General features: G+C 38.3%; 1 protein-coding gene across 2 annotated transcripts in view; it reads right to left on the bottom strand.

Moving 5' to 3' along the window:
- pik3c2a (phosphatidylinositol-4-phosphate 3-kinase, catalytic subunit type 2 alpha) overlaps nt 1-22500 on the bottom strand; it is a 109493-nt gene that overhangs the window by 86203 nt on the left and 790 nt on the right. For both annotated transcript variants that reach the window (XR_013798575.1, XM_079620868.1), the window contains exons 2-15: nt 17794-18937; nt 13955-14055; nt 13007-13167; nt 9961-10081; nt 8503-8614; nt 8310-8389; nt 8112-8175; nt 7888-8034; nt 7487-7511; nt 6657-6876; nt 4119-4241; nt 3829-3996; nt 3331-3439; nt 3082-3224 (exon numbers count right to left, since the gene is read on the bottom strand). Coding sequence is in view for 1 of the 2 variants with exons in the window: in XM_079620868.1 (XP_079476994.1) it covers nt 3082-3224; nt 3331-3439; nt 3829-3996; nt 4119-4241; nt 6657-6876; nt 7487-7511; nt 7888-8034; nt 8112-8175; nt 8310-8389; nt 8503-8614; nt 9961-10081; nt 13007-13167; nt 13955-14055; nt 17794-18867 (2648 nt within the window). In the remaining variant the exon portion in view is untranslated. The remainder of the gene's footprint in view (nt 1-3081; nt 3225-3330; nt 3440-3828; nt 3997-4118; nt 4242-6656; nt 6877-7486; nt 7512-7887; nt 8035-8111; nt 8176-8309; nt 8390-8502; nt 8615-9960; nt 10082-13006; nt 13168-13954; nt 14056-17793; nt 18938-22500) is intronic.

Raw genomic sequence — 22500 nt, 5'->3', positions numbered from 1 at the left:
TGGCATTTTATTTTAATGTTTCGGCCTTCTTCAATGTGACACATCAAGCCATATATAGATACACTACCATTCAAATGTTTGTGTTTGGTAAGATCGTTTTGAAATGCTGACCAAGGCTGCGTTTAACCCCCTGGGGTCGGCAAACGCGCGGGCGCGTTTTGCTCGTTTTTTTTTACATAGCAGCAAAATAGACCTAAAATACTCAGTCAGTTTTGGTCATACAGCCTTAAGAAATATGAGAAAATAAGCTGTTAAATGTCTACTTTTTTATGTGTCCACTTACAATCGAAATAAAACATTGTGCTTTTGTAAAATAAAGAAAGTAAACAGGGAGTGCTTTATGCCTCTCCGTCTCCGTGAACTTTTTTTCTGAAGCACGTTTCTAAATTTAAACAAATCTCAGCGAATACTATTCACTCAGACATGAGCTATATATCTCTATAATCATTTAAGTGTGTAGTTTTAAATTATCTAATTCAAAACTAAAACAAATATTCTCTGTTTATGTAATCTATATAAAAAGAGCGAGAGATCAGCTGTGCTCATTATCCTTCTGGCACCTCATTACTCCGCTAATGTGACACGCCCATCGAGAGCGCGCGCTATTCAAACGCAGATAATCTGAAGCAACACATGCAAACCAGTCAACGCCCACAACAGCTGGACAACACGCTCGCTGTGAGGAATAATAATATCGTGATAATTCTGGAAATTTTACCTCAAACGTGCTGGAGTAGCCGAACAACGGATCCAGCTGCAGATCATCAGTAAGTGCTTTGTTCTAATCGCGATATGAAATGGTGTCTGTAAACCGCAAAAGACTGTTTAAATTTGAATCGCGTTTCTGTGTTTGAATGAATGCACGGCACATATGCATGTTGTTTACTACAGCTCGCGCGAGTTTCGCTTTTAGCAAACTATCTATATTGCCTACTGAGATGAGTAAAAATCGACTGAATACGTTGAAATAAAATGTATTTGTATAAGCAACATATTAAACTGCAAATTAACATTTATGCCCTAATATATATTATAAAAGACCATATGTTACAGACGAAATATGAAAGACAAAATTTCGTTTTGGATAGATTATTTATAAAGCTTTTACTGCCACATCAAAACCTAATTTACAAGGTGCAAACAAAATCTTAAAAGGTCAATATAAGCCTTCTCTATAAATTATTTTTGTGTTTTATTAGTGACAAATTTGGGGAGAGGATAGCCTACATAATCCAAAACTTTCTGAAAATACGAATGAGAATTAACTGCACAATTACTAGAAATGTTTACCTTGGATATTATACAATTTGCAAGCATACAGTTTGTGGAAAAATACACTTTTTTTCAAGATGTTTCCAACTCTGAACCAATTCTGTAGTAATATATATGTATATATATATATATATATATATATATATATATATATATATATATATATATATATATATATATATATACCGGTATATATATGCATGTATGTATATATGTATGTATATATGTGTGTGTGTTGTCTTTGCATTTTTTCTTGTAGCCACAGTGACACCTAAGGCTCATTAGTATGCACTGCAGCATTAGCAGGTCTCCTTTGTCTCTCAGGTGTGAATGAGGACATTATTCATGACCTTGTTGGATCATTCACGCCCACCTGCATATTGCCTTTCCAAACAAAAAGTGTCTTACAAAATTTAAATCAATCTATTGTTTAATGTGAACGATTAGCCCGGATGATTTTCAGATCATTTTGAAGTAAATACTCTAGCCGACAAGATCCATTAGTCAAAAGTATTGTGGGAATATGTGAAGTTGGTCGTTTGTGGTCTTATATCAGACAATTTAAGTTTGAGTTTTTTGAATAACCACGCATAAATAATATTCTCTCAAAAATGCAAACATGTACATATATGTTGCTCACATATTATGATAGCCATGTTCGTGCTAAATAGAGTGTAATTACACCTTTGCCATTAATATGTTTATAAGCAACTGAAAAAAATACAAATATCAGGGCATTTCAAAACATCCCAAGGGCCCCAAAAACACCTTAGACTCCAGAGGGTTAATGATGTCAATGTCTACTTAAACTGAAGTTTTTATATTCTGAGAAGCTCAAAATCACTCAATTTAATTAAAACCCTTAAATAAGATAAGCAAGCTGAAGGGGATCCATATAATTGGAGTAACTAGGCGGAACAGATTAAATTACATTATGCCCTCAAAGACTCTTTTATCCTGCATATCTGAAATCATGTTCAGTTCATCTGCTACTTAGGCTTATTACGAAGCTTCTGATGCTCAAACAAGACAGGAGACATGTGCAACTGTAGGCGCGTTTCCATTACAGATTTGCGCAAAACTTTTGCGTTTTTTTCTAAATGTCGACAAAAAAACAATTGCGAAATGGCGCCGTTTCCATTAACCGATGTTATGCGACTAAAACAAATTTTTTTCCTCTCGCGTGAAGTCATTCCAAAAATCATGGCAAAGGATGTTGGTAGGTTTACGTATATCTCAGCCACCGCACTGGCCATTATTATTAATGGAAGGAGACGTATGCGTGTTATCCAAGCATTAATGGTAAGGAAAGACCCTTATATTTGTGAGTGACACATATGAGGAGTTTCTGGGTGTTTCTCCCTCAGTTCTGCTTCAAGGTCTTGATTGTGGCATTTCTTTGAGGTTTAGAAAACAGTATTCCTGTAATTATTTTGTCTTTTAGAGACTCTGTCTCGATTCTGTCCAAACACACCGCGTAATCTACGTCAGGTGACCTGTAAATGCGCAAAAACTGTTTCCATTGCAGTTTATTTATTTATTTTTCGAATTGCCTGAAAAACGATGCGAGCGTAAAAGCGTTTTTTAAAAACGTGGTCGTATTTTCAATTCGCAATTTGTGCAATTTGAAGGGTAATGGAAACGCGGCTTCTGACTGTATCAAACGTGTTGATTAGGGATTTACCAAAAGCCAAAAAACAAATCACGCAACCTAAAACCTTACCATTACTCTTTTGCAATCACTGGCATTTCCTTCATGAAAAGCAAATCTACTTTATTCAATGAAATATTTTTTGGATGCAAACGTACCCAAAAGCAGATGCTCGTGCACACAGCTTTTCTATCTCACTTCGATCGACTGGATCAAGCGGCTCTAGGGACTGAGAGTCTGGGCAGTCGTTCTCCTGAGGACCAACATAGAGCACGTCCACCGCTGGACAGGGGAAGTCAACCTGTGCATGGTCAGACAATGATATATAAGTGTCAGTCAATGTCAGTGGAGAGCAACTGACTCGAGAATAGATGGGGGGGGGGAGGGGGGGGAGCAAATGAAAGAACCTGCAGTATGATCCTCTCTGCAGGACTCTTCCCCTTGCCTCCAGCTCCTGGCGGAAGGGCTTGAGGAAATGTCCACACACTCAGCAGCTTACTACCTCCAGACAGCACCCTGAAACAACAAAAATAAGTCATACTGGTGACTTACTGGTGGTGGTTGAGGAGAGATCCCCTGATATGATTGTAAATCGCTTTGGCTGTACAGTGTACTACTATATGGAAACGCTATATAAATGCCTCATTCATACTCTGAAAGTAATGTAAAATACATTTTTGGGACTATTTGCTTTGAATGCGGTCTTAAATTCATCAACACAGCACAGGTATCCCAATATACGGTTTTCATGTTGTGCTGTCATATATAAATTTCCATATATACAAGAATCTGACTGTTCTTTTAGTTTTTGTCGAACTTGTAATTTGAAACATCATCATTTTACGAAAGCTTCAGCATCTTCCACTTTGTGAGTGTGTTTATATGAGGTACTGTTCATGACTTGCCTCCTGAAATCAAACAGAGGCATGGACACTTTTCCCAAAAGCTCTGGACCCTTCCGTTGCTTGTTGGAATCCGGCGAGTTGTTCGCGTTCTGATTGAGGACCCCATAGAGAGAAAGACTCAACATGGCCTCCAGTGGTAACAGCGCCACTGAAATAGGGAAGTTTATCCTAAAGAAACAGGGGAAGTCGTCACCAACAGCAGAACTGGCAGCAGTCCTGCTGATTTCCCCCTAATTCTAGAAATTGCAGGAAGTAGCGTGCCAGCATGTTTCAGGGGCATTAACACTTACAATTCATCCCATTTGATGTGGTAGAAGAAACTCTTGTACGTTCCCACTTTTTTGGACTGGACAGGCTTGAAGAGATTCCTGTTGTTGTGGGTCAGTGCACACATCAGGTAGTATTTTTCAAAACTGGAAAACAGGAAGGACAAATTACTCTACGTCACGGAAATGGAAATGGAAGAAAACATGGGCTTGTATTCATCAATTGCCAACCACATAACTTGACTGAATATGATAGGAATAATAAAAAAATGGCTATAAATTAGTTTTTGAAAAACAGTTTGCACATTTTAATTATGTTTTGTATGCAATTCACACACAAATGGTTTGTATATCAAATACTTGTTTGAAATATCTTTCACATGATGGCAGAGAGCCTTATTTATTTTTTACACAGCCAATCAAAGTTCAAATATTTTTAGGATTATAGATGTCACAAGGATACATATTTTGAAACTCTTTTTGTGTGGGGCCTGGGGAAATATTTCATTCTCCTATAAACAGGCTCCATGCGAAGGCACTCTGGGGAAAAATCAGTAACAAATAAAATTCTCCCTGGAGAACTGGATCAAAATACAGAACAGTGATGCAGAAGTTTGACCTCCTCTGCCTCCAAACACACCACACCCCTGTTGCTCTGTCCAGCTCTGCCTGCTCACACTTTTCTGTATGGAAATCACTAGTCAAGTCTATTTTGGCCATGGCAGATAAGTGCTGCTGTTGGAGTGGAGAGGAGATAAATAAACGAGCTAAATAAACAAGCTAGAGATGAAGCAAGCTATGCAGTAAGGCCAAAAACAGCTTAATTTCCTTCCACCTCTAAAGACTTCAACAAAATTTCACAAGAAAGATAAGAAACTGCCTTGGTGATCTATAATTTTTTTTAAATATATTATGCATACACAGATGAGCCGAAACCTTATGACCAGCAGCCTAATATGCTGTTGGTGCTTCGCATTCTGCTAAAACAGCGCAGACCCTCCAAGGCATGATCTTTCAAGACCTGTAGGTTGTGAGGTGGAGCCATTGTGGATCAAACTGGTTGGTCCAGCACATCGCACAGATGCTCAATTGGATTGAGATCTGGGGAATTGAGGACCGGGAAATACCTTGAACTCTTCATCATGCTCCATAAACCCTTCCTGAACAATGTGTGCAGTGTGATAGGCTGATTTATCCTTCTGAAAGAAGCACTTCCACCAGGGAACACCATTGTTATGAAAGGGTGTACCTGCTCTGCATCAATGTTTAGGTTGGTGGCTAGTGTCAAATTTATGTCCAAATGAATGACCAGAGTCAGGGTTTCCGAGCAGAATGGGACTCATCGGACAAGACCTTCTTCCACTGCTCCAAGGTCCAGGTCCGATGCTCGTGTGCCCATCGCATTCAGCGGTGGACATCGGTCATCATTGACACTCGGATTGGTCTGCAGCTACGCAGCCAAACGCAGCAGAGTGTGATGAACTGAACTGTGTGTGTGATGTGACAACAACACCCTGATGGTGGTTGGTGGTTTGTCCCTCCTCGGACACTGTTGGTAAATTCTCACCACAGCTGACCAAGAGCAACACACAAGCCTTGCTCTGACCCAGTTGCCTTGTCATAACAATTAGGCCCTTGTCAAAGTCGCTCAGATCTTTTTTCTTCTGCATCCTACTTGTTGATTACGAGATCTGATTGTTTGTTTACCATTTTATCAACCCAGACCTTAATATGTGGCCTTGTTAGGAGATGATCAACAATATTTGCTTCACCTCTGACTGGTCATGATGTTTTGGCTCATCAGTGCATGTAGCCCCACATCTTTTGTAAAAAAAAAAAATTTTACCATCGCTTTTGATTAATTTAATGATTCAATGCTAAATAAAAGTATTAACTCCTTTTAAAAAAAATTATCCTTTTGATTAATGTTTGTGAATCAACAAAAATTTTAATCACCATTTTAAGCCATTTGAGAACAAATGCATAAGCATACAAATATATACCGGTACTGAATGTCAAAAGAAGGACAAATATTTCGCTGCCCTGTACAGCCCTAGTAATAGGAGATCATCATGGACCTCAGAATCTCCATTATCCGAGGACACAATCCCCATACAACATTTTTTATATGTGGCTTTAAGTGTTGCAAAAGCATGTTGAATAAAGTTATTTGTAGTGAACGTGAATAATGTGATTCTGAGCTCTCCAAGTTGGGTTAAATGTTAAATGGTCTAGATATCATTTACTGAGGTTGATTGCTCCAAGAGAACACAGACCCAAAATTACTCAAATTATCTAGAAGGAAATAACAGTGTAATGAATATGGACTAAGGCAGTGCTTTGAAAGTACTAGAGAAGTTTACCTTGGCTGCGAGTTTGTTATACAAAGTCATTATCAGTCTGAAGTGAATTAAATGGCGTTTAGGACTTATTTAGAACGCGAGACAGAAAGAGAAAATGGATTTCACTTGAAATGTTTGTATTATTAAACTATCACGTTAATATTTAGACCAGGTTCAAAAACGCTCATCTTACATGCGCTAAAAGGGACAGCGTGCTCACCTGCTGACCCAGGAAGCAGGAATGCCATGAACAGCAAACAGAGTGAACTGCAGATGCTCTGTGGTGCCCGAGGCCTCTCTGCTGTCCCTGCCGTCCTCCATGTGCTCTTCCATCGTGCAACCAGGAGTAGTTGGGCAGAAGGACTGCAGGTAGAGCTTAGTGAGCTCATACACGGCATCAGTTAGTGATGTTAAACTCTCCTCCACTGGGCTTACGCAACCTGGAGGATCACAAGAAGCAGAGTATTGCATAGGTGAACAAGAAACTGCACATCCTAACATTTTGGAGGAAATCCACATTCATGTAAATAACAGTTTGTTAAAGAGGAAAAGCATTGTTTTGCTCCCAAAAGGAAGTCTGGAAGTCCAGGAGAAAAGAAAAGAAGGTTTTACATTTCTGCACCACTTGTGTCACCACAGTGCAGCACAAAAATAATGTCTCTTTTCAAACTGGTTTCTTTCCCCGAGTACCATTAGTCAATTAAAAAAGATCTCATCTCAAATTTATGTTATTGGTTGAGTCAATGTTGCACAACCAAGCTGGTCAGAATACTCAAACAGAGCAGTTTAATAATACAAATATATTATAAATGTAAGATGGTTGAATTTGGTTTTGAAAGTGGATTGAACCATGAGAAATAAAACAACAAAGGAAAGTTCTGATTTTGAGTCATAGTGTTTACACTTTCCGTTGGAAATTAATAACCAACAGTGCTTACTTGTAGATGACTGCATATTAGGTATTAGGACAAAGTATTTTAATACTGAAAATATTACACACTTCACCTTTTAAGAGATGGACATTGAGATGTTTTTAGGAGAAGAGCTTACCATTAGCTGAACCTGTGGCACCAGCCTGCAAAACATGCATATGCAAACAGAAATAATTAAAAAAATTAATAAGGGCTTAAAATGTTAGTGCTTTATAGGTATTTATTGGTTAAATAACAGTATTAGTCAGTATTGGGAAAAATCAAATAAATAAATAAATACACATTAATAATTGAATTAATGCAATATTTATTATATCTCAAAATGAATATCTTTTTCATACTATATATTATAAGGTTCTGATGCTTATATTTACCATTTAAAACAACTGATTTTAGTATTTACCGTGTTTTGTTTTGACTTTTTACAAACAACATCAGCCATTGATCAACAATCGGTTATGAGTATTAGCTAAAATTTTCATATTGTGCATTGCCACTTTACACTGAAGCTTCTCTGACCTCTGGAGAACGTGTTCTAGGAAGGTTGACAGAGCGTTTGACCCTCTTGATGGCATCAGTGATGGCTGGTGTCTCAACCTCATCCAGAGCACAGCACAGATTTTTAACTAACTGAACCACATTGTCCACTGTTTTATACTGGGTGCTCTAGTGAGAGAGAGAGATAAATAACACTTTATTTTCATACAATGTTAGCTTGCTGTGTATAAAAAAACAAAAGTTACCTCATTTTGAAGGCAGACATTGACTTGCTTATGATAGCCTTCTAGGTAATCAGCAAGACTCTTTCTACAGAAGAAAAAAAAAAAAAAACATGCAAAGGAATGAGAGAATTCAACAAGCACAATCAGGGACTTCAAAGGCCACCCGTGTCTTTCCTGGCCTTTAGTAGAGGCAGTAGATAAGATGCAGCACATTCCTACCTTGTGACCGCCTCTTTAAACGGCCTCTCCACTAGACCAAGGTATTTCTCCAAGTCAATGGGGGAGATGTCATCTTCTGCCTGTTAGCATACGTGGATATATTTAATGGATAAATATGTTTTCTCTGTTTAAAACTTGTGAAGATAGTAGTGAAGTGAACAACTAGTTTATCTAGCCTTTGTAAGTGTCTTACCGTTCGGGCCAGATCTCGTCTCATTGTGTTAAGAAAGAGGAGCTGTAGTTTGATCTCCGTTTCCCACTTCCTGCAGTTCTGCACATACTCATGACTGCCCAGACTGTGTTTACTGGAAGATAATGTTAAAGATGCTTTAGACATGGACCAGAGCCAAAAGTATCAAAAACCAAATGAATCAATGAGTAACGGCGTAATCTCAAATTTACATAAGTATAATCAAATTTATCAAAAGCGACAGTAAAGGCATTTAAAAATGTTACAAAAAATAATTACCGTACATTTAAAATAAATGCTGTTCTTTTAAGCATTCTATTTAAATAATATATATATATGGTATATATTTTTTAAATTACGTTTTCCACAAAAAATATTAAGAAGCATTGATAAATGTTTTCTCCATTGATAATAATAATAATAAGAAGAAGAAATCAACATATATGTGACCCTGGATCACAAAACCAATCATAAGTCGCACGGGTATATTTGTGGCAATAGCCAACAATACATTGCATGGGTCAAAATTATAGATTTTTCTTTTATGCCAAAAATCATTAAGATATTAAAGTAAAGATCGTGTTCCATGAAGATATTTTGTAAATTTCCTACCGTAAATATATTAAAAATATATTTTTGTGAGTGAATGCAGCACAATCGTGAACATAAATGGGCAACTGTATAGGCAATTTTCTCAATGTTTCAATTTTTCTGCACCCTCAGATTCCAGATTTTCAAATAGTTGTATCTTGGCCAAATATTAACAAACCATGCATGAATGGAAAGCTTATTTATTCAGCTTTCAGATGATGTATAAATCGCAATTTTAAAAAAATTACCCATGTGACTGGTTTTGTGGTCCAGGGTCACATATATTATGTATATATATATAGTATTCTAGTATAGTATGGTATTAAAGTAGTATAATAAATATATTGTAGTATACACTGTATACATATATCTATATATATACAAAAGCAAAAAAAAGATTACAAATGTTTTATTGGATGACTGTTTTGGAAGACTAGGTAATTTTAGACCAGGGTAATTTTTAATAATCACTCATTTCAACTTGCCAGGGTCAAATGAGGACAAGACAGCCAGCATTGAACCAGATACTGGGGAACTATAACATAACGAGAAACTAACTAAAGGCTTTCAAAATTCTGCAATGATAACAGGAATAACATGAGACACCCACAGTAACTAGGGGAGGATGCCTTGTATTAAAGACTCAATTATTCCCAGAGCGTGGAAGGGATTTGTTTTTGCCCATTCCCTCTGTTCCTTATTAGGGCAAACTAACCCTCCCCAGCACTGTTGGGTCTGCTCTTCCAATGGTGTGGGTAAAAAGAAAATATTTCTCTAGCACAATAAAAACAAAATAGCCCCGTTCTCAAGGAATGTTGGCAGAGGAATTGTGTATCCAATATGATGAGAACCGATAAAGGGAGGACTCACTTCTGCAGAACCTCCTCTTGCCCGCAGACCTTGAGAACGTAACTGCTTATGTCCACCTGGTTCAGGTCATCATGGACCCAACACAAAGCCTGCATTATGAGCAGTTCCACTGGAGAACTCACTGGGGAAAGAAACACAGTAAACATGAAGGAGAAAGCCACACATGCAAAAGAAGTGGTTGAGACACTAACTTTCATTGTATGGACAAAACATTCTCCAAAATATCTTCTTTTATGTTGCACAGAAGAAAGTCATACAGGCTTGGAATAAAATGAGGGTGAGTATTGAGTAAGAAATGTCATTTTTGGTTAAAACTGTCCATTTAAATATATTAAGGACCATCCCGCAGGTGTCGTCTGCTAGGTATTGCACAACATGTATAATGACATGGCCAATGTGATGATCTTTTGCCAAGCTTGCACTGGTGTGGACTTCACAGCGGACTATTACCCAACAGGTCATGCACCATGTTGACTGTGGACAGAAAGGGCTGAACATTTGGAACAAGACCCAAGAACTAAATGTGAACCTCTTCAGGTTTATTTAGATGGAAAACCACAATAAGAGATTGGTGCGAAATGGATTTGGCATGATAAATTTCACTCGATCAGAGCAAAAATCTGACACCCAACATGTTGTTTGTGGTCACCCCAGGCTGCAGCAATAACAGGCCCCACACCCCTCCTTGGAATGATTCTCTCTTCAAGCTCAAGCCTCGGGCTGGATTACAGTAAGTCAGCCTTGCTCGGAGTCTGCCCTGTTTTTCAAGCCAAAAGGTCTGATGGTCATGCCTAATTGGTGGTGGATTTGTGGTTGCTTTCAGGGGTTGTGGGATGCCTCTGCCATCCTCTTTTCGTGGTACTGCAGCAACACACATGGTGCTGGAATGTCAGGAGAGTGAGGTTTGTCTAAAATGGTGGGATCTTTAAGGCCTTAAGGAAGCCATGGAAAAAAGCTGAGAGGCAGAAAGTAGAACATCAGAATAAATCCATATATGTACAAGTCTGAAGCAAATACTGCCGAATATGTAAATAAAACTAAACTTTTCTAATGAAAAGCTTTGTCAAAACTAAAGGTATGTACCTACATTTGAAGAGGAGAGGGGAGAAGAAAACTGAGACACTACATTCAGACTGTTAGTCCAAATTAGATTATTTGTGTATCCGATTGGAATCTGATCTAAAATTACTGCTGTCCACACTGTGTATCGCAACTGTTCAGATACAATTTGTGTGCGTCCATGCATCTCTTTCGTTTTCCAAGATATCTGCAATGGTTTCTATGGCAATGGCATTGTGTAGGAATACGCCAAAAACAACAACAAAAACCACAACAGAGATAGAGATGTTGTCTATCATTTAACAACATGGAAATGTGTCGCGCGCTGGACAACGGTGTCTTCTGAGGCAGAGACAGAAACGTAGGAGGCTGGTATAAGCGCCTTTATTCCACACTGTCGTCTCCGCCGGTTTCAAAACATGTGTCCTTTATATTGTCATTTCCTGCTAGTCCGTCACTTTACAACAACACAACATTGTTTCTGTAGCGACTTTCAGCGTGGTTCCTATGACAACGTCTGACGTTCTTCGTTTTACGTGAGAAAGTCACATAAACGAGTCACAATCCAGAAATACGATTTCAAACCACATATGAATGTCGCTCGAAACAGATTTTTTAAAATCGCATATCATGTGATTTCTTGTCGTTCACTCTATCGGATTTCAATCAGATATAAATCTGATTTGGACTGACAGTCAGAACGTAGCCTAAATCTGTGTTTATCCTGGAAAAGCCTTCATATTCCACAAATTCAAACCATGGTCACCTCCTGTTTCATTTGCCTTGTTTTCATGCCAAGTATGTCTGGAATTGCAAACTTTACTAATCTTACACACAGCTAAGCATTTTCCTCCACTTAAACAAACCAAGGAAAACCTCAAAAACATCTTTATCCTCTTTGAAGTTTCAGACAGTCAGCCTTGACATGCAAAGAGATGGTATGCCCATCATTTAGCTGGATGGTGTTTCTCTGTATGGATTAGGAAAGTTAAGTTAAAACGTGACCCTTTATTGCCCACATAGCTCATAAAATGAAGAATTATTGTTACAAACTCAGCTTTTAGTAAAATCTGAAATCTCTTGATCTAACACAACAAACTGGGTCAGAAGTTTAATAGGAAAAACAAGCAAGAACAGTGTGAACTTGAGAAGCTAGCTAGAAAAGTATAAGCATCCAGTCAGTTATAACCAAGCCACTCCTCAAACATTAGCTGTCTGTGAGGCAACTTCAGGTTCTGATAGACACTGTGTCTCCTTTTCCTTTCCTAATACCACAGTCTATGCTGGATTTATCCAGGACAAAAAGAGCTATGGGGCTTAGGCAGTAACAACACAGAAAAATTCTTCAACACAAAAGGCCAGTCTTGATTTCCTGCCAGGAGTGAGGTGGCCAGAGACTGCACAAAAAACGAGGCCCGGCAGTCTTCAGAACACAGCCGGTTCACAGGGAACTGAGCCAAGGCCACTACAGCTCGATGAAAAAGACTTTCTGTGCTTGGACCACAGACAGGTTACTCAGTAAAACCTTGGCTAGTGACATGCAAGCAGAAAAATGAAAAACACAGGAACCCTGGTTGAAGTATCAATCTGTTGAGCAGACGCACCATGACAGTTATGTAAAAAGAGAATGTGTCGCAGCAGCCAAGAAATGCTCTCTGGCGCTTTATCATGACTTCTTTATTTTGTCAGCTTCCTTCATAGCAACCATTCAGAGCAGCTTACTATTGTCAAATAGTGAGTACATGATTCACATTATTAGTTTAAATTAATGAAAATTATGTCATCATTTACTTACCCTCATGATGTTTCAAACCATGTCTTACTTCAAACCATGTCTTACTTTCTTCTGTGAATTTTGAATTTTCAGGGTAACCTATCCCTTTTATTACCTTAACTGTTAGCATAACAATTTTCATATAAAAGCAAGTTATCCTCTGTCAAAATCTTATTTTGTAATGACTAAATTCCCAGTCAAAGAAACGCTTACCATCACAAGTGAAAGTTACAGGCTGTTGAGAATCAGAAATCTCAATGGATACTTTTACACTGCCCCCATTGTCTCCTCCTGAATCCCTCTGAGTGATCACAGGGCTGAGAACATAGCCAGGATTGGAAGACAGGTCGTTATGCGGGAACTTTGACCTCAGTCTGCAAAAAAGGAAGGACAACACTTTGTGTAAAAGAAGACCTAACACAGGTAAATATGGTGTACCTCAAGGCTCGGTCTCAGGTCCTTTGCTAATCATCTTGTACGAGCTCTCTTTGTGTGATATAATTAGGAAACATGGCATTAGATTTAATTGTTTAGATTCAATTTAATTGGGAGACATACAGCTGTACACTTCCTGCATTTCACTTGTCTAATTTTAGCTTTGTTGGACAGCTTGTTAAAAACAATGAGGTTTTGAGGCATTTCCCCAATTAATCCCTCAAGGCAATATTAGCCTTCCCAGCAAGCAATTTTGCATTTAAAAGACGTCTAATAGCCGTCCAAACACAGTCCAGACGTCTAGGCTAAAACAAGGCCAAATTTGGGCTGTCAGTAAAAATGTAATAGATGTCTAAACCATAGCCCAAGAATAGACTAGTCATCAATTAGATAAAGATATGAAATGAGTGAATAAATGAAACCAAAAACCTTGTAATCACGGTTTACTTTGCTTACATGATGGAATATCACATATCTCGCAAGTTATTTTGGCAAAAATGACGTGCCAAATTCAAGGTTAATTTGGCTGGAAGTGGGTTACTCATAGCCGGACTATATCGGGTCTATAGTTAGTTAACCTAGACTCCTATATAATCTATAATTAGTGCTAATTCAGGTATCCTGGGACCTTCTGATATCAGATTTACAACACATCTTTAGTAGCAGGACCTGCTTTTTGCTGAGTTCAACACAAAATATGCCTTAAACAAAAAAATCATAACTCACTTTGAAATGTCTTCACAGAACGCTACGACTTCTAGATTCTGGGCTTCCTTTTGCTGTAAGACAGAGTACTTAGAGAGTACATTTGCATTTCCCTTACTGACCTGTAAAAAGACAGACATGATGCCATGGTTATACTGATGAGGAGACATTCGGCCTACTGTACTGTACATTCACTTTCTCTGATGGTGCCCTTCTTCACATAGGAAATAATTTGTTAAATGTGTTTTGAAAACAGTCTGTATTATGTACAGAAGTATCAAATACTAGTGATTGATGACATTAACATCCCAGTTCAAATGTGGAACAAGACAGTCTGTCTGTTTGGTGAGAGGATACGGTGAATGTGAAGAATGTCTGGAATGCTAAAAAAAGACTTCCTTCGGGAAGGAAATAGGTCAAAAAGGCAGATCAACATGGAAATACTACTAGGAATAAAAGATACTTTCAGTTCAGTAATGCTATTTATTATGCAGCCTATGTAAATTCAATATCAACAGTGTCATGAGTACTTGGGTAGATTAGGCATTTTTGTGACATTTTCTTAGCATGGTCTCTAAAAACATCTGTATCTTACACATTCACCATAAGTAAAATGAAAGTAATAAACAAATCAAGAGTGTCATGACTTGTCAATGTGGACAAAAAGAGCAGGTCATGTGTTTTATTGCAGGTAAGACATCCAAGCCTCGGATGAGATGATGATGGTGTCTTTAGCTTTTTACTAGGCCAGAGCTCTAGGCCTAACCTTAGAGAAAAATGAGATGCCATGTGACACACATTCACAAATTATTCATCCGCTTTTGCTTGGAGCTACAGTTTTACAGTTCTGGCTGGCCTATATGCAATCTCTCCCAATCTAAACTAACCTCTTCCTCAGGTTAAACGTTTATGAAAGAACTGCCAAGAAACAATAAAAAAACTCAGGAATGAGAGGATGGAGGAAGTTGGCTTGCATGAGATTAGTATTTGGTTGATTCCACCATCATCTAAGTTTGTGCGTAATAAAATCAACAGCAACTGCAACTTCCTCTCCATTATTGCTGCTAGGAATGGTGATACGCATTAACTAGAACTTCGCTCTCTGACTGGGCTGATTATACTTCCAGTAAATAAATATGATTGAACTTCCGTCAGATAATTTAAGATTGGACTGTCGCGTCGACAGAGTGCATGATAGCAGTGCCAGTGACTAAGAGATTTGTTGAACTAATTATTCACAGTTACATTAAACAAACTTAATTTTTGCATGTCGGATAAGCTGACCGTGAGAGAGAGGATGGGATGTTCAGAACACATTTACAAACACATACAATACAAAAAACCACATGGTTGCAGCAGTAAGAACACTTCATTGTCCGGATACAAGAGTTACACTGTGGGCTAAGACGCTAAGTGACTGATACATTAGGGACGCCAAAGTACCAAATGATAGTTAGTCTATCAACAATATCAGCATAACAACTCAATACAGTGCCTGAGTGATGTATGACCTACATGTGGCTGCTCTTCTATACTCACAGGGATATTTAGCACACATAATGAGTGTCAAACTGGTCAAAAGTATTGGATCTGTGCATTAGGTCCTACAATACACTAACAATACACAATACAAGAAATGGCAGTATTAAATGTATACAACCAGTATTATTTATTTACACTACTGTTTAAAAGATTGGGGTCAGTAAGACTTTTATTTTTGAAAGAAATTAATACTTTTATTTTACAAAGATGCATTCAATTGATTAAAAGTGACTGTAAAGAAATGTTTTGCAAAATATTTCCCGTTCTTTTTAACTTTCTATTCAACAAAGAGTCTTGAAAAAACATATGGTAAAAATGTATAAAACTATATTAAGAAGCAATTTTTTTATTACAACATTGAAAATAATAGTTTCATGAGCACCAAATCAGCAATGCTCCTGAAAGCTTAGCCTATATACTTATATTAATAATATTTTATTATTTTGTATTCTTATTCCTTTTGTATTTGTATGTAAAGTCGTCATGCTATTTTTTATTTTATTGTGTTAATATTTAACTTTAAAGAAGGAGTGCATTAAATGGCATTCATTTTGACATTACACTTGCATTGGTATGGACCAGTGAAATTTTGCCTTTGTGACAACTCAATAACACACAAACCTTTGACACCAGTACTTAATTTGTTTACACTGGTAGATAATGAATCTAAATAGATTACTCTTGAGTTTGCCATTATGAATTCTTCTGTAGCATAAAAATATGCTAAAAAAATTTTCACTCTACTAATCCCAAATACTTTCAACCATAGTTAATCCTCAAAATAAGAAACCACTTTTGATAAAGTGTTGTTGTAACCCAAACCACTAGCACGAAGTAATGGCAACAGTGAATTTACACTTACACCAAGCCTGTTAATACACACAACAACAAACAGGTCTTTTGGGATGTGTGTGTGCTGATAAGGGCTAAAATATCCAGGGCTTGTGATAAGAGTATCTGGTGTTGTGTGCGGTGAAGCAGAGTAACTGTACACCAAAGCCAAAGCTCAGATTAGTTTCGCCGCTCTTTCGCACACTCCGAAAGAGGGTTACCATGGCAACGGGGAGCTGCAGGCATGTCAGGGAAGAACCCATGGGGCAAAGACAGCTAGCTGGGGCTTGTCTGTGCTAATGAGACCAGCAGCAGACCTCACTATACAAAGACAACAACCTATTTACTCCAGAACACTAGGACTGCATAGTGCGTAGTGAGTGAGCATGAACTAGACCCGATGTGATATTCAGAAATGTAATGATATTCATTCCTAATACTTGAAATGAGGAAGTGCAAAGACCGAACCCCTCTGGCCTCTTTATTTTATCCTTAAGTGAAAGCTGATCTGTTGTAGAAGTTATGGGTACAAATTCTTCAAGTTCTGTGGGAAATGTGTGACAACAGCCAATTGTCCTAGTCAGAAACAAACATAAAGAAACGGGAAGTGGGATTTCTGGGGGGGAAAAGCACACATTTACACACCCTCCCCAAAAGCAATCAAAGTCTCACTCAATGCACATTCCTCTCAGGAAGTCATTCTTTATTTTGGCAAACACTGACAACATTTTTAAGGAAAGACCAACGATAAAGCAAAAGGGTTAGATAAGATGTGGTAAAATGAAAGTTCATAAGCTGTGAACTTGCCTTGAGTTTGATAAGAAACCAACCATGAGGAACAAGACCAAAACAAAAGAGGCAAATCGCCTCGAGCTTAAAATGTTGCAAAGACATTCACCGCACTGGCACGGTGTAATAATTAGAAAACCATACGCACACATTTTTAACTGCTACATCCTGTCACATCACAGAGCACTGCTGCTTTCTTAAACATACTAACCTAAGAGACACTTACAAAATACTATGTTGTTGATTCGGGGTGGATCACGAACGATGGTCAACTAAACATCTAACTTGTCAATTAGTATGTTTTTGATATTATTAGCAATTTAATTGGCCTGTTGTGCTTTAGCTGCTTGACTGGTAAAACACTCAAAAAGTTGCTTATGAAATATATCCCCTTTAAAGCGTGACAGTTACCGCCATAGGGCCAGTTCACACAGAACAGGTTTTTACATTTCACTGTACTCATTTTCCATTGCTACATAGTCAATTTTGAAAATATGTATTGTTGATTCCACTGAGAAACATTATATACAAGTTATTCACTATATGTGCATTAAACACAACTGGTTTGACACCTTGCTAGGATAATTTCTACTTCCTCCTGCAAACCCAGTGCAGGTTCTCCTAACTCTGCAGAAGAGGATGTGGTAATCAGGATGTGCCAACATGTTCTGGGTCAGCAGAAAGGAAGTTTCTCTTACCTGTTTGCCTGGGCTGTGATTCGTTGAGGTTGCAGGTATATTGAGGGACTGGCTTCTTGCTACAGCCGCCCCTGTAGATGCTCTTCTTAGTTGGGTTGCCGAAGACATCACCTCTGCCGAGGGACTGCCATTATTCACAACTTCAGGCTCATCCTGAAGAACAGCATCCCATGGGTCTCTAGCATTCCCAGACTTCTCTATGAAAGGTCCACTTGATACGGAGAGTGTCTCCTCTACCTCCACCTCCTTGTGCTTGTTGAGCGGGTCCAGGTCCAGCCACTCAAATTGGCTGATGTTGGGAGGTTCTGAGGGCTGAGGCAATGGCTCCAAGGACTTGGCGCTTCCCAAATCCGTTTCCATGCTGGAGGACCTGCCGTTCTTCAAGTATTCCGACGTGCTGGCAATTTTGTCGAACAGCTTGGCCATCTCTGGGGAGACGGCAGGCTGTGAGTAGGCCAGAGCAGCAGGTGGCTGTATGGGTGTAAATGAGAGGAAGGGGGACGGATGGGCCGGCAGACTAATAAAGGGAGACATAGCTGGACTAAAGCCATTCTGGAAAGAGCATGGAGGCTTCAGGAAAGGAGCAGAGGGGAAAATGGGAGTCTGTGCATGTGTCGGAGTGGGTGTCCAGTGAAATGAAGAAGGGCTGAACGCATGTCCTCCAGGATACGATGCACTGAGATTGCAACCTAGCAAAGAGGAAGGTCTTGTCATTTTGTTTGTGCCAAAACTGTCATCCAGAAGCAGCTTTTCCAGCTCCTCCGTGGTCAGCTTATCTAAATCGATGTCCTCAAAATTGTCTTTTTGTTCTTTCCTCTGCGTTTCTGATTCACAGAACACAATGAGGTCTTTCTCTGGTCGGCTAGTGGACGTTTGACCCGTTGGTTTGGGAAGGAGATTAACAGAAGACGGTGTGACTGGGAGTGTGTGCACTTTCTCACGCTTAATTTTATCCATGGCCTCTACCTCCATGCGTAAAGCCTCCTCCTTTCCCACAATCCCTTTGGGCCGGACCACACCGGGAGAGGCTGGCCTGTCAAACTTAAACCCATTGCCACTGGATAAGTGGGCCATGGTGTCAGCTTTGCCTTGCTATGTACATGGGGAGACCAATGGGTTCTGACGGGAACTTTACAACAGGTGCCTACGGGAGCAAATTGAGAGAATATTACATTTCAATGTTGGATACTCAGGACATTAATGCTTTCAAAAGATGTATTGCATGTTCAGTGCAAACTATGATGCATTTGTAGTGCTATTTTTAAAGGCAGTGGTCAATATGAATGATAGAGTTGCTCTGGGCTATTTTTAACAATCAAATATTCAAGGTTCTATCATTCACAGTAATGGACATAATCCATTATGCACCAACACTAGCATGACATTGTGTCCCGAATCAAACAAATTAATCCCTTTTGTTCAAATGTTTGTTATGTGAGCCCTAGTAAAACATAAAAAGATGGATGAATGCAACCCTACACCAGGAAAAAGGGAATTGACTCAGCAGCAACTGAAGCTTGAAAAAAAGATGCACAATACATATGACAGGACCACAGGGCTCTACAGTGCCAACATTTCAGTCGCATTTGTGACTGAAAATGAATGGGTGCGACTGTGAAAAATTATTTACCCCAGATCCAATCAGGACCGGCTCTACGGAGGTGCACCCTCAGCCGAAACTAATAATTAGCTAATTGATACAGTGGGTTTGGAGAGCGTCAAAGGTTTCTATTTACAACATGGTTTGCAGCGTTGAGCAATGTAGCCAATCACAGACATTTTATATTTTTGAACAAGTTGGGTCAATGGATTCAATCACCCATTCATGACATTAACTCTCTTCGTTCCTGAATGAATCAGCCATTTTGAACGAATTGATTGACTGAATGATTCAGTGACATGCCGCCACCGACTGTAAGTTTGGGTTTAAAAATCAGTCAATCTGTGCCACCTCTGCAGTGCAAAGATTCATTTTGTTGACACGGATTTCATTTGATTGGTAACTTATTCTGCCTTATTATTCTAATTTTTAATTTGTTTTAATAAAATTTTGAACACGTTTATAAATATACATTTAAGAACTTCACAAAAGATGACATACATTTAATTAAGTTAGAAAAAAATTACCTTACAAAAAAAAGTAGACTAATCAACTTAAGGAGTCGAATATCACCCTGAAATGAGAAGGTTAATTTGATCAGAAGGAGCTCCTAAATTTTGATTGTGCTCCTAAATTAAAATCAGGAGCAAAAGTGCTACTAAAAAGAAATGTAAGCACCTGGAAGATATAAAATATGTCACTTACATCACATTACAATACAACAATCTCAAGTTTGGGACTTCTTCTGACAAAAGCATCCTGATAATTTCAGATATGAGAAATCTTTAGACTGCGAGATGCGCAAAACGTCAGCAGGAAAATACAGTTCACGTGAGTGGTCAATGAGGGCGTATCAAACTCCGGATTTAATGGGTGAATGGCGTTTACAAGCACATACCAGACATTTCCCTGTGCCTTGCAGGCCCAGGACATGCCAGCTTGCAACTGAAACAGAACCAATTAGGTACAAACTCAAGACAGAACTGGGTTTCAGCTCCTCATTCACAGCTTCACTGATTATGTGCAAAAACTCACAAAAATAGAGCAGGACTGATTTATGTTCAGTGTGACAGTGACGACGAAACAGATTGAAAAACCCAGATATCTGTCTCTAACAAGTCAAGGCAAGGAAGAATGCATAATTTAGGGGTGTTATGCACCATGCAACGCAGAGTTTAGTTGATTGCGTTTGCCCAGAAATAGCACTTAATATCTATAGTCAATAATTGTATCGCTTAAAACTCATCTTTGATCTCCAAAATTACACATTTAAAAGTTTTATCCTGTGATAAAAATGTTCTTCATAAATTATCTTGAATGTAACTACACTTGCCTCTCTCGAGACAGCACTGCTTCAGAGCTACGTTTTCCACGGTTTTCAGTGTTGTGCTACACGAACGTGTTTGACTATCGCGCACGTGTCTTTTGCAGCGTCTTGTGCATGAAACTGCATTCTAAAAACACTGCGCTCAGGTTAAAATAACGTCTCAAAGCTTGCGTTTTTTTACCGCAAAAACGTGTTTTGTGTGAACTATACACTGATGTAATGAGGTCAGAGGTATGCGTTTATAGAGCGTTTTACAACAGACCACAATCGAGGACAGGAACTATGCATTGTTCACAAACGAGACCGAGCATGTCTTATCAGTAAGGCATCAAATTATGCAAAATGATGACGCTCATATTTAGAAAACTATATTATTAAATCATGGAGAACTCTGAACTCAACATTGTACAAAAAAAAAAATATATATATATATATTATATATAGGCTATAGCAGATCAAATCATGGAGGCCCCGTTTCACAGACAGGGCTTAGATTAAGCCAGGATTAGGCCTTAGTTCAATTAGGACATTTAAGTAACTTTTTAAAATGTGTCTTATAAAAAAACATTACTGGTGAGCATCTTGAGACAAAACAATGGCACTTTGACATATTTTAAGATAAGTCAGTGCAAGTTGTTTTAATTAAAACCACTCAACCATGCATTTAGTCTGGGACTAGTTAAAGCCTTGTCTGTGAAACCGGGCAATGGAGTGTCTAGTTACTGTGTCGTCTCTTTTTTTTCATGTCAGAAAAAAGGCAGGTGGCATACTCCGCGCTCTCGGTTTTATCAAAACGCTACAGCTAAAAGCTTTTGAGAGAACGGTTCACTACTCAGGGTGCATGCCTGACTGCACTGTATTAACAATGACAAATATCACTTATTTATGCATTTGACATCCCCCAAATTCATAGCCTTTCAAAGATGGTGTCAAATCATAACAGAAGACAGACAACAAAATATATTTTTGTACCAAAAAAATGATTTATCGATCTTCAATCCAGCTGTTCAAAGTACATAAATTAATAACTAGAAAATGCATAGGCTATGGCTTTTAAATGCATCAGTTGATAAACACTTTTAAGACTCAGAAATGCACTGAACACAAAACCTGACTCAAAATACACCCGAGTTTGGTTATAGATGCTTTTCTAAGCACTTGCAAAAACAAGTCAAGAGAAGACAGATAGTTCCCAAGACAGTGAGAAAGTTCAGAAGGGTAAATGAATGATAGATGACAACACAGCACTCATTATGAGTGAAACATGTCATTACATCTGTCCTGTTTACAGTAGACACAATAAAGTCGGTTTACGTGACAGAAAACAATTGCAGAACTGAAAATTTTTTGTTGCATATGCATATTCAGCTAGTATACCCAAGGGCCAAGGCACATGATTCATGCATATAACTACAATGACGCAACACTGCAGGAACAACACGATTATGTGCAACCACTTCAGTTGAAGTGTTTAATCCACACATTTATACAAGACTATTTTAGTTATGCCGGACAAAAAAACAAGATAAAACCTGCTTCTCCAGTCAGTTATCTCAACAATACTGACTCAAAGCAGCATACAAAAGAGCTATTCATATTAGAAACATTACAATTATTACAATATCGACTGTGCTATATCAGTTTGTTTAAAAAAACACTAAAAAAAAAACACTGGAATGGCAGTTCAAGTAAATATGCAAATGATGTGCATTACATTTTCTTTCATAAAAAAAAATAGCAATATTTTAACTTTAAATACAGCTGAAAGAATAAGCTACTA

Source organism: Phoxinus phoxinus, assembly GCF_949152265.1.
Source record: "Phoxinus phoxinus genome assembly, chromosome: 8".
NCBI classification, from domain to species: Eukaryota; Metazoa; Chordata; class Actinopteri; order Cypriniformes; family Leuciscidae; genus Phoxinus; species Phoxinus phoxinus.
This window is presented reverse-complemented; position numbering and strand designations above follow the sequence as displayed.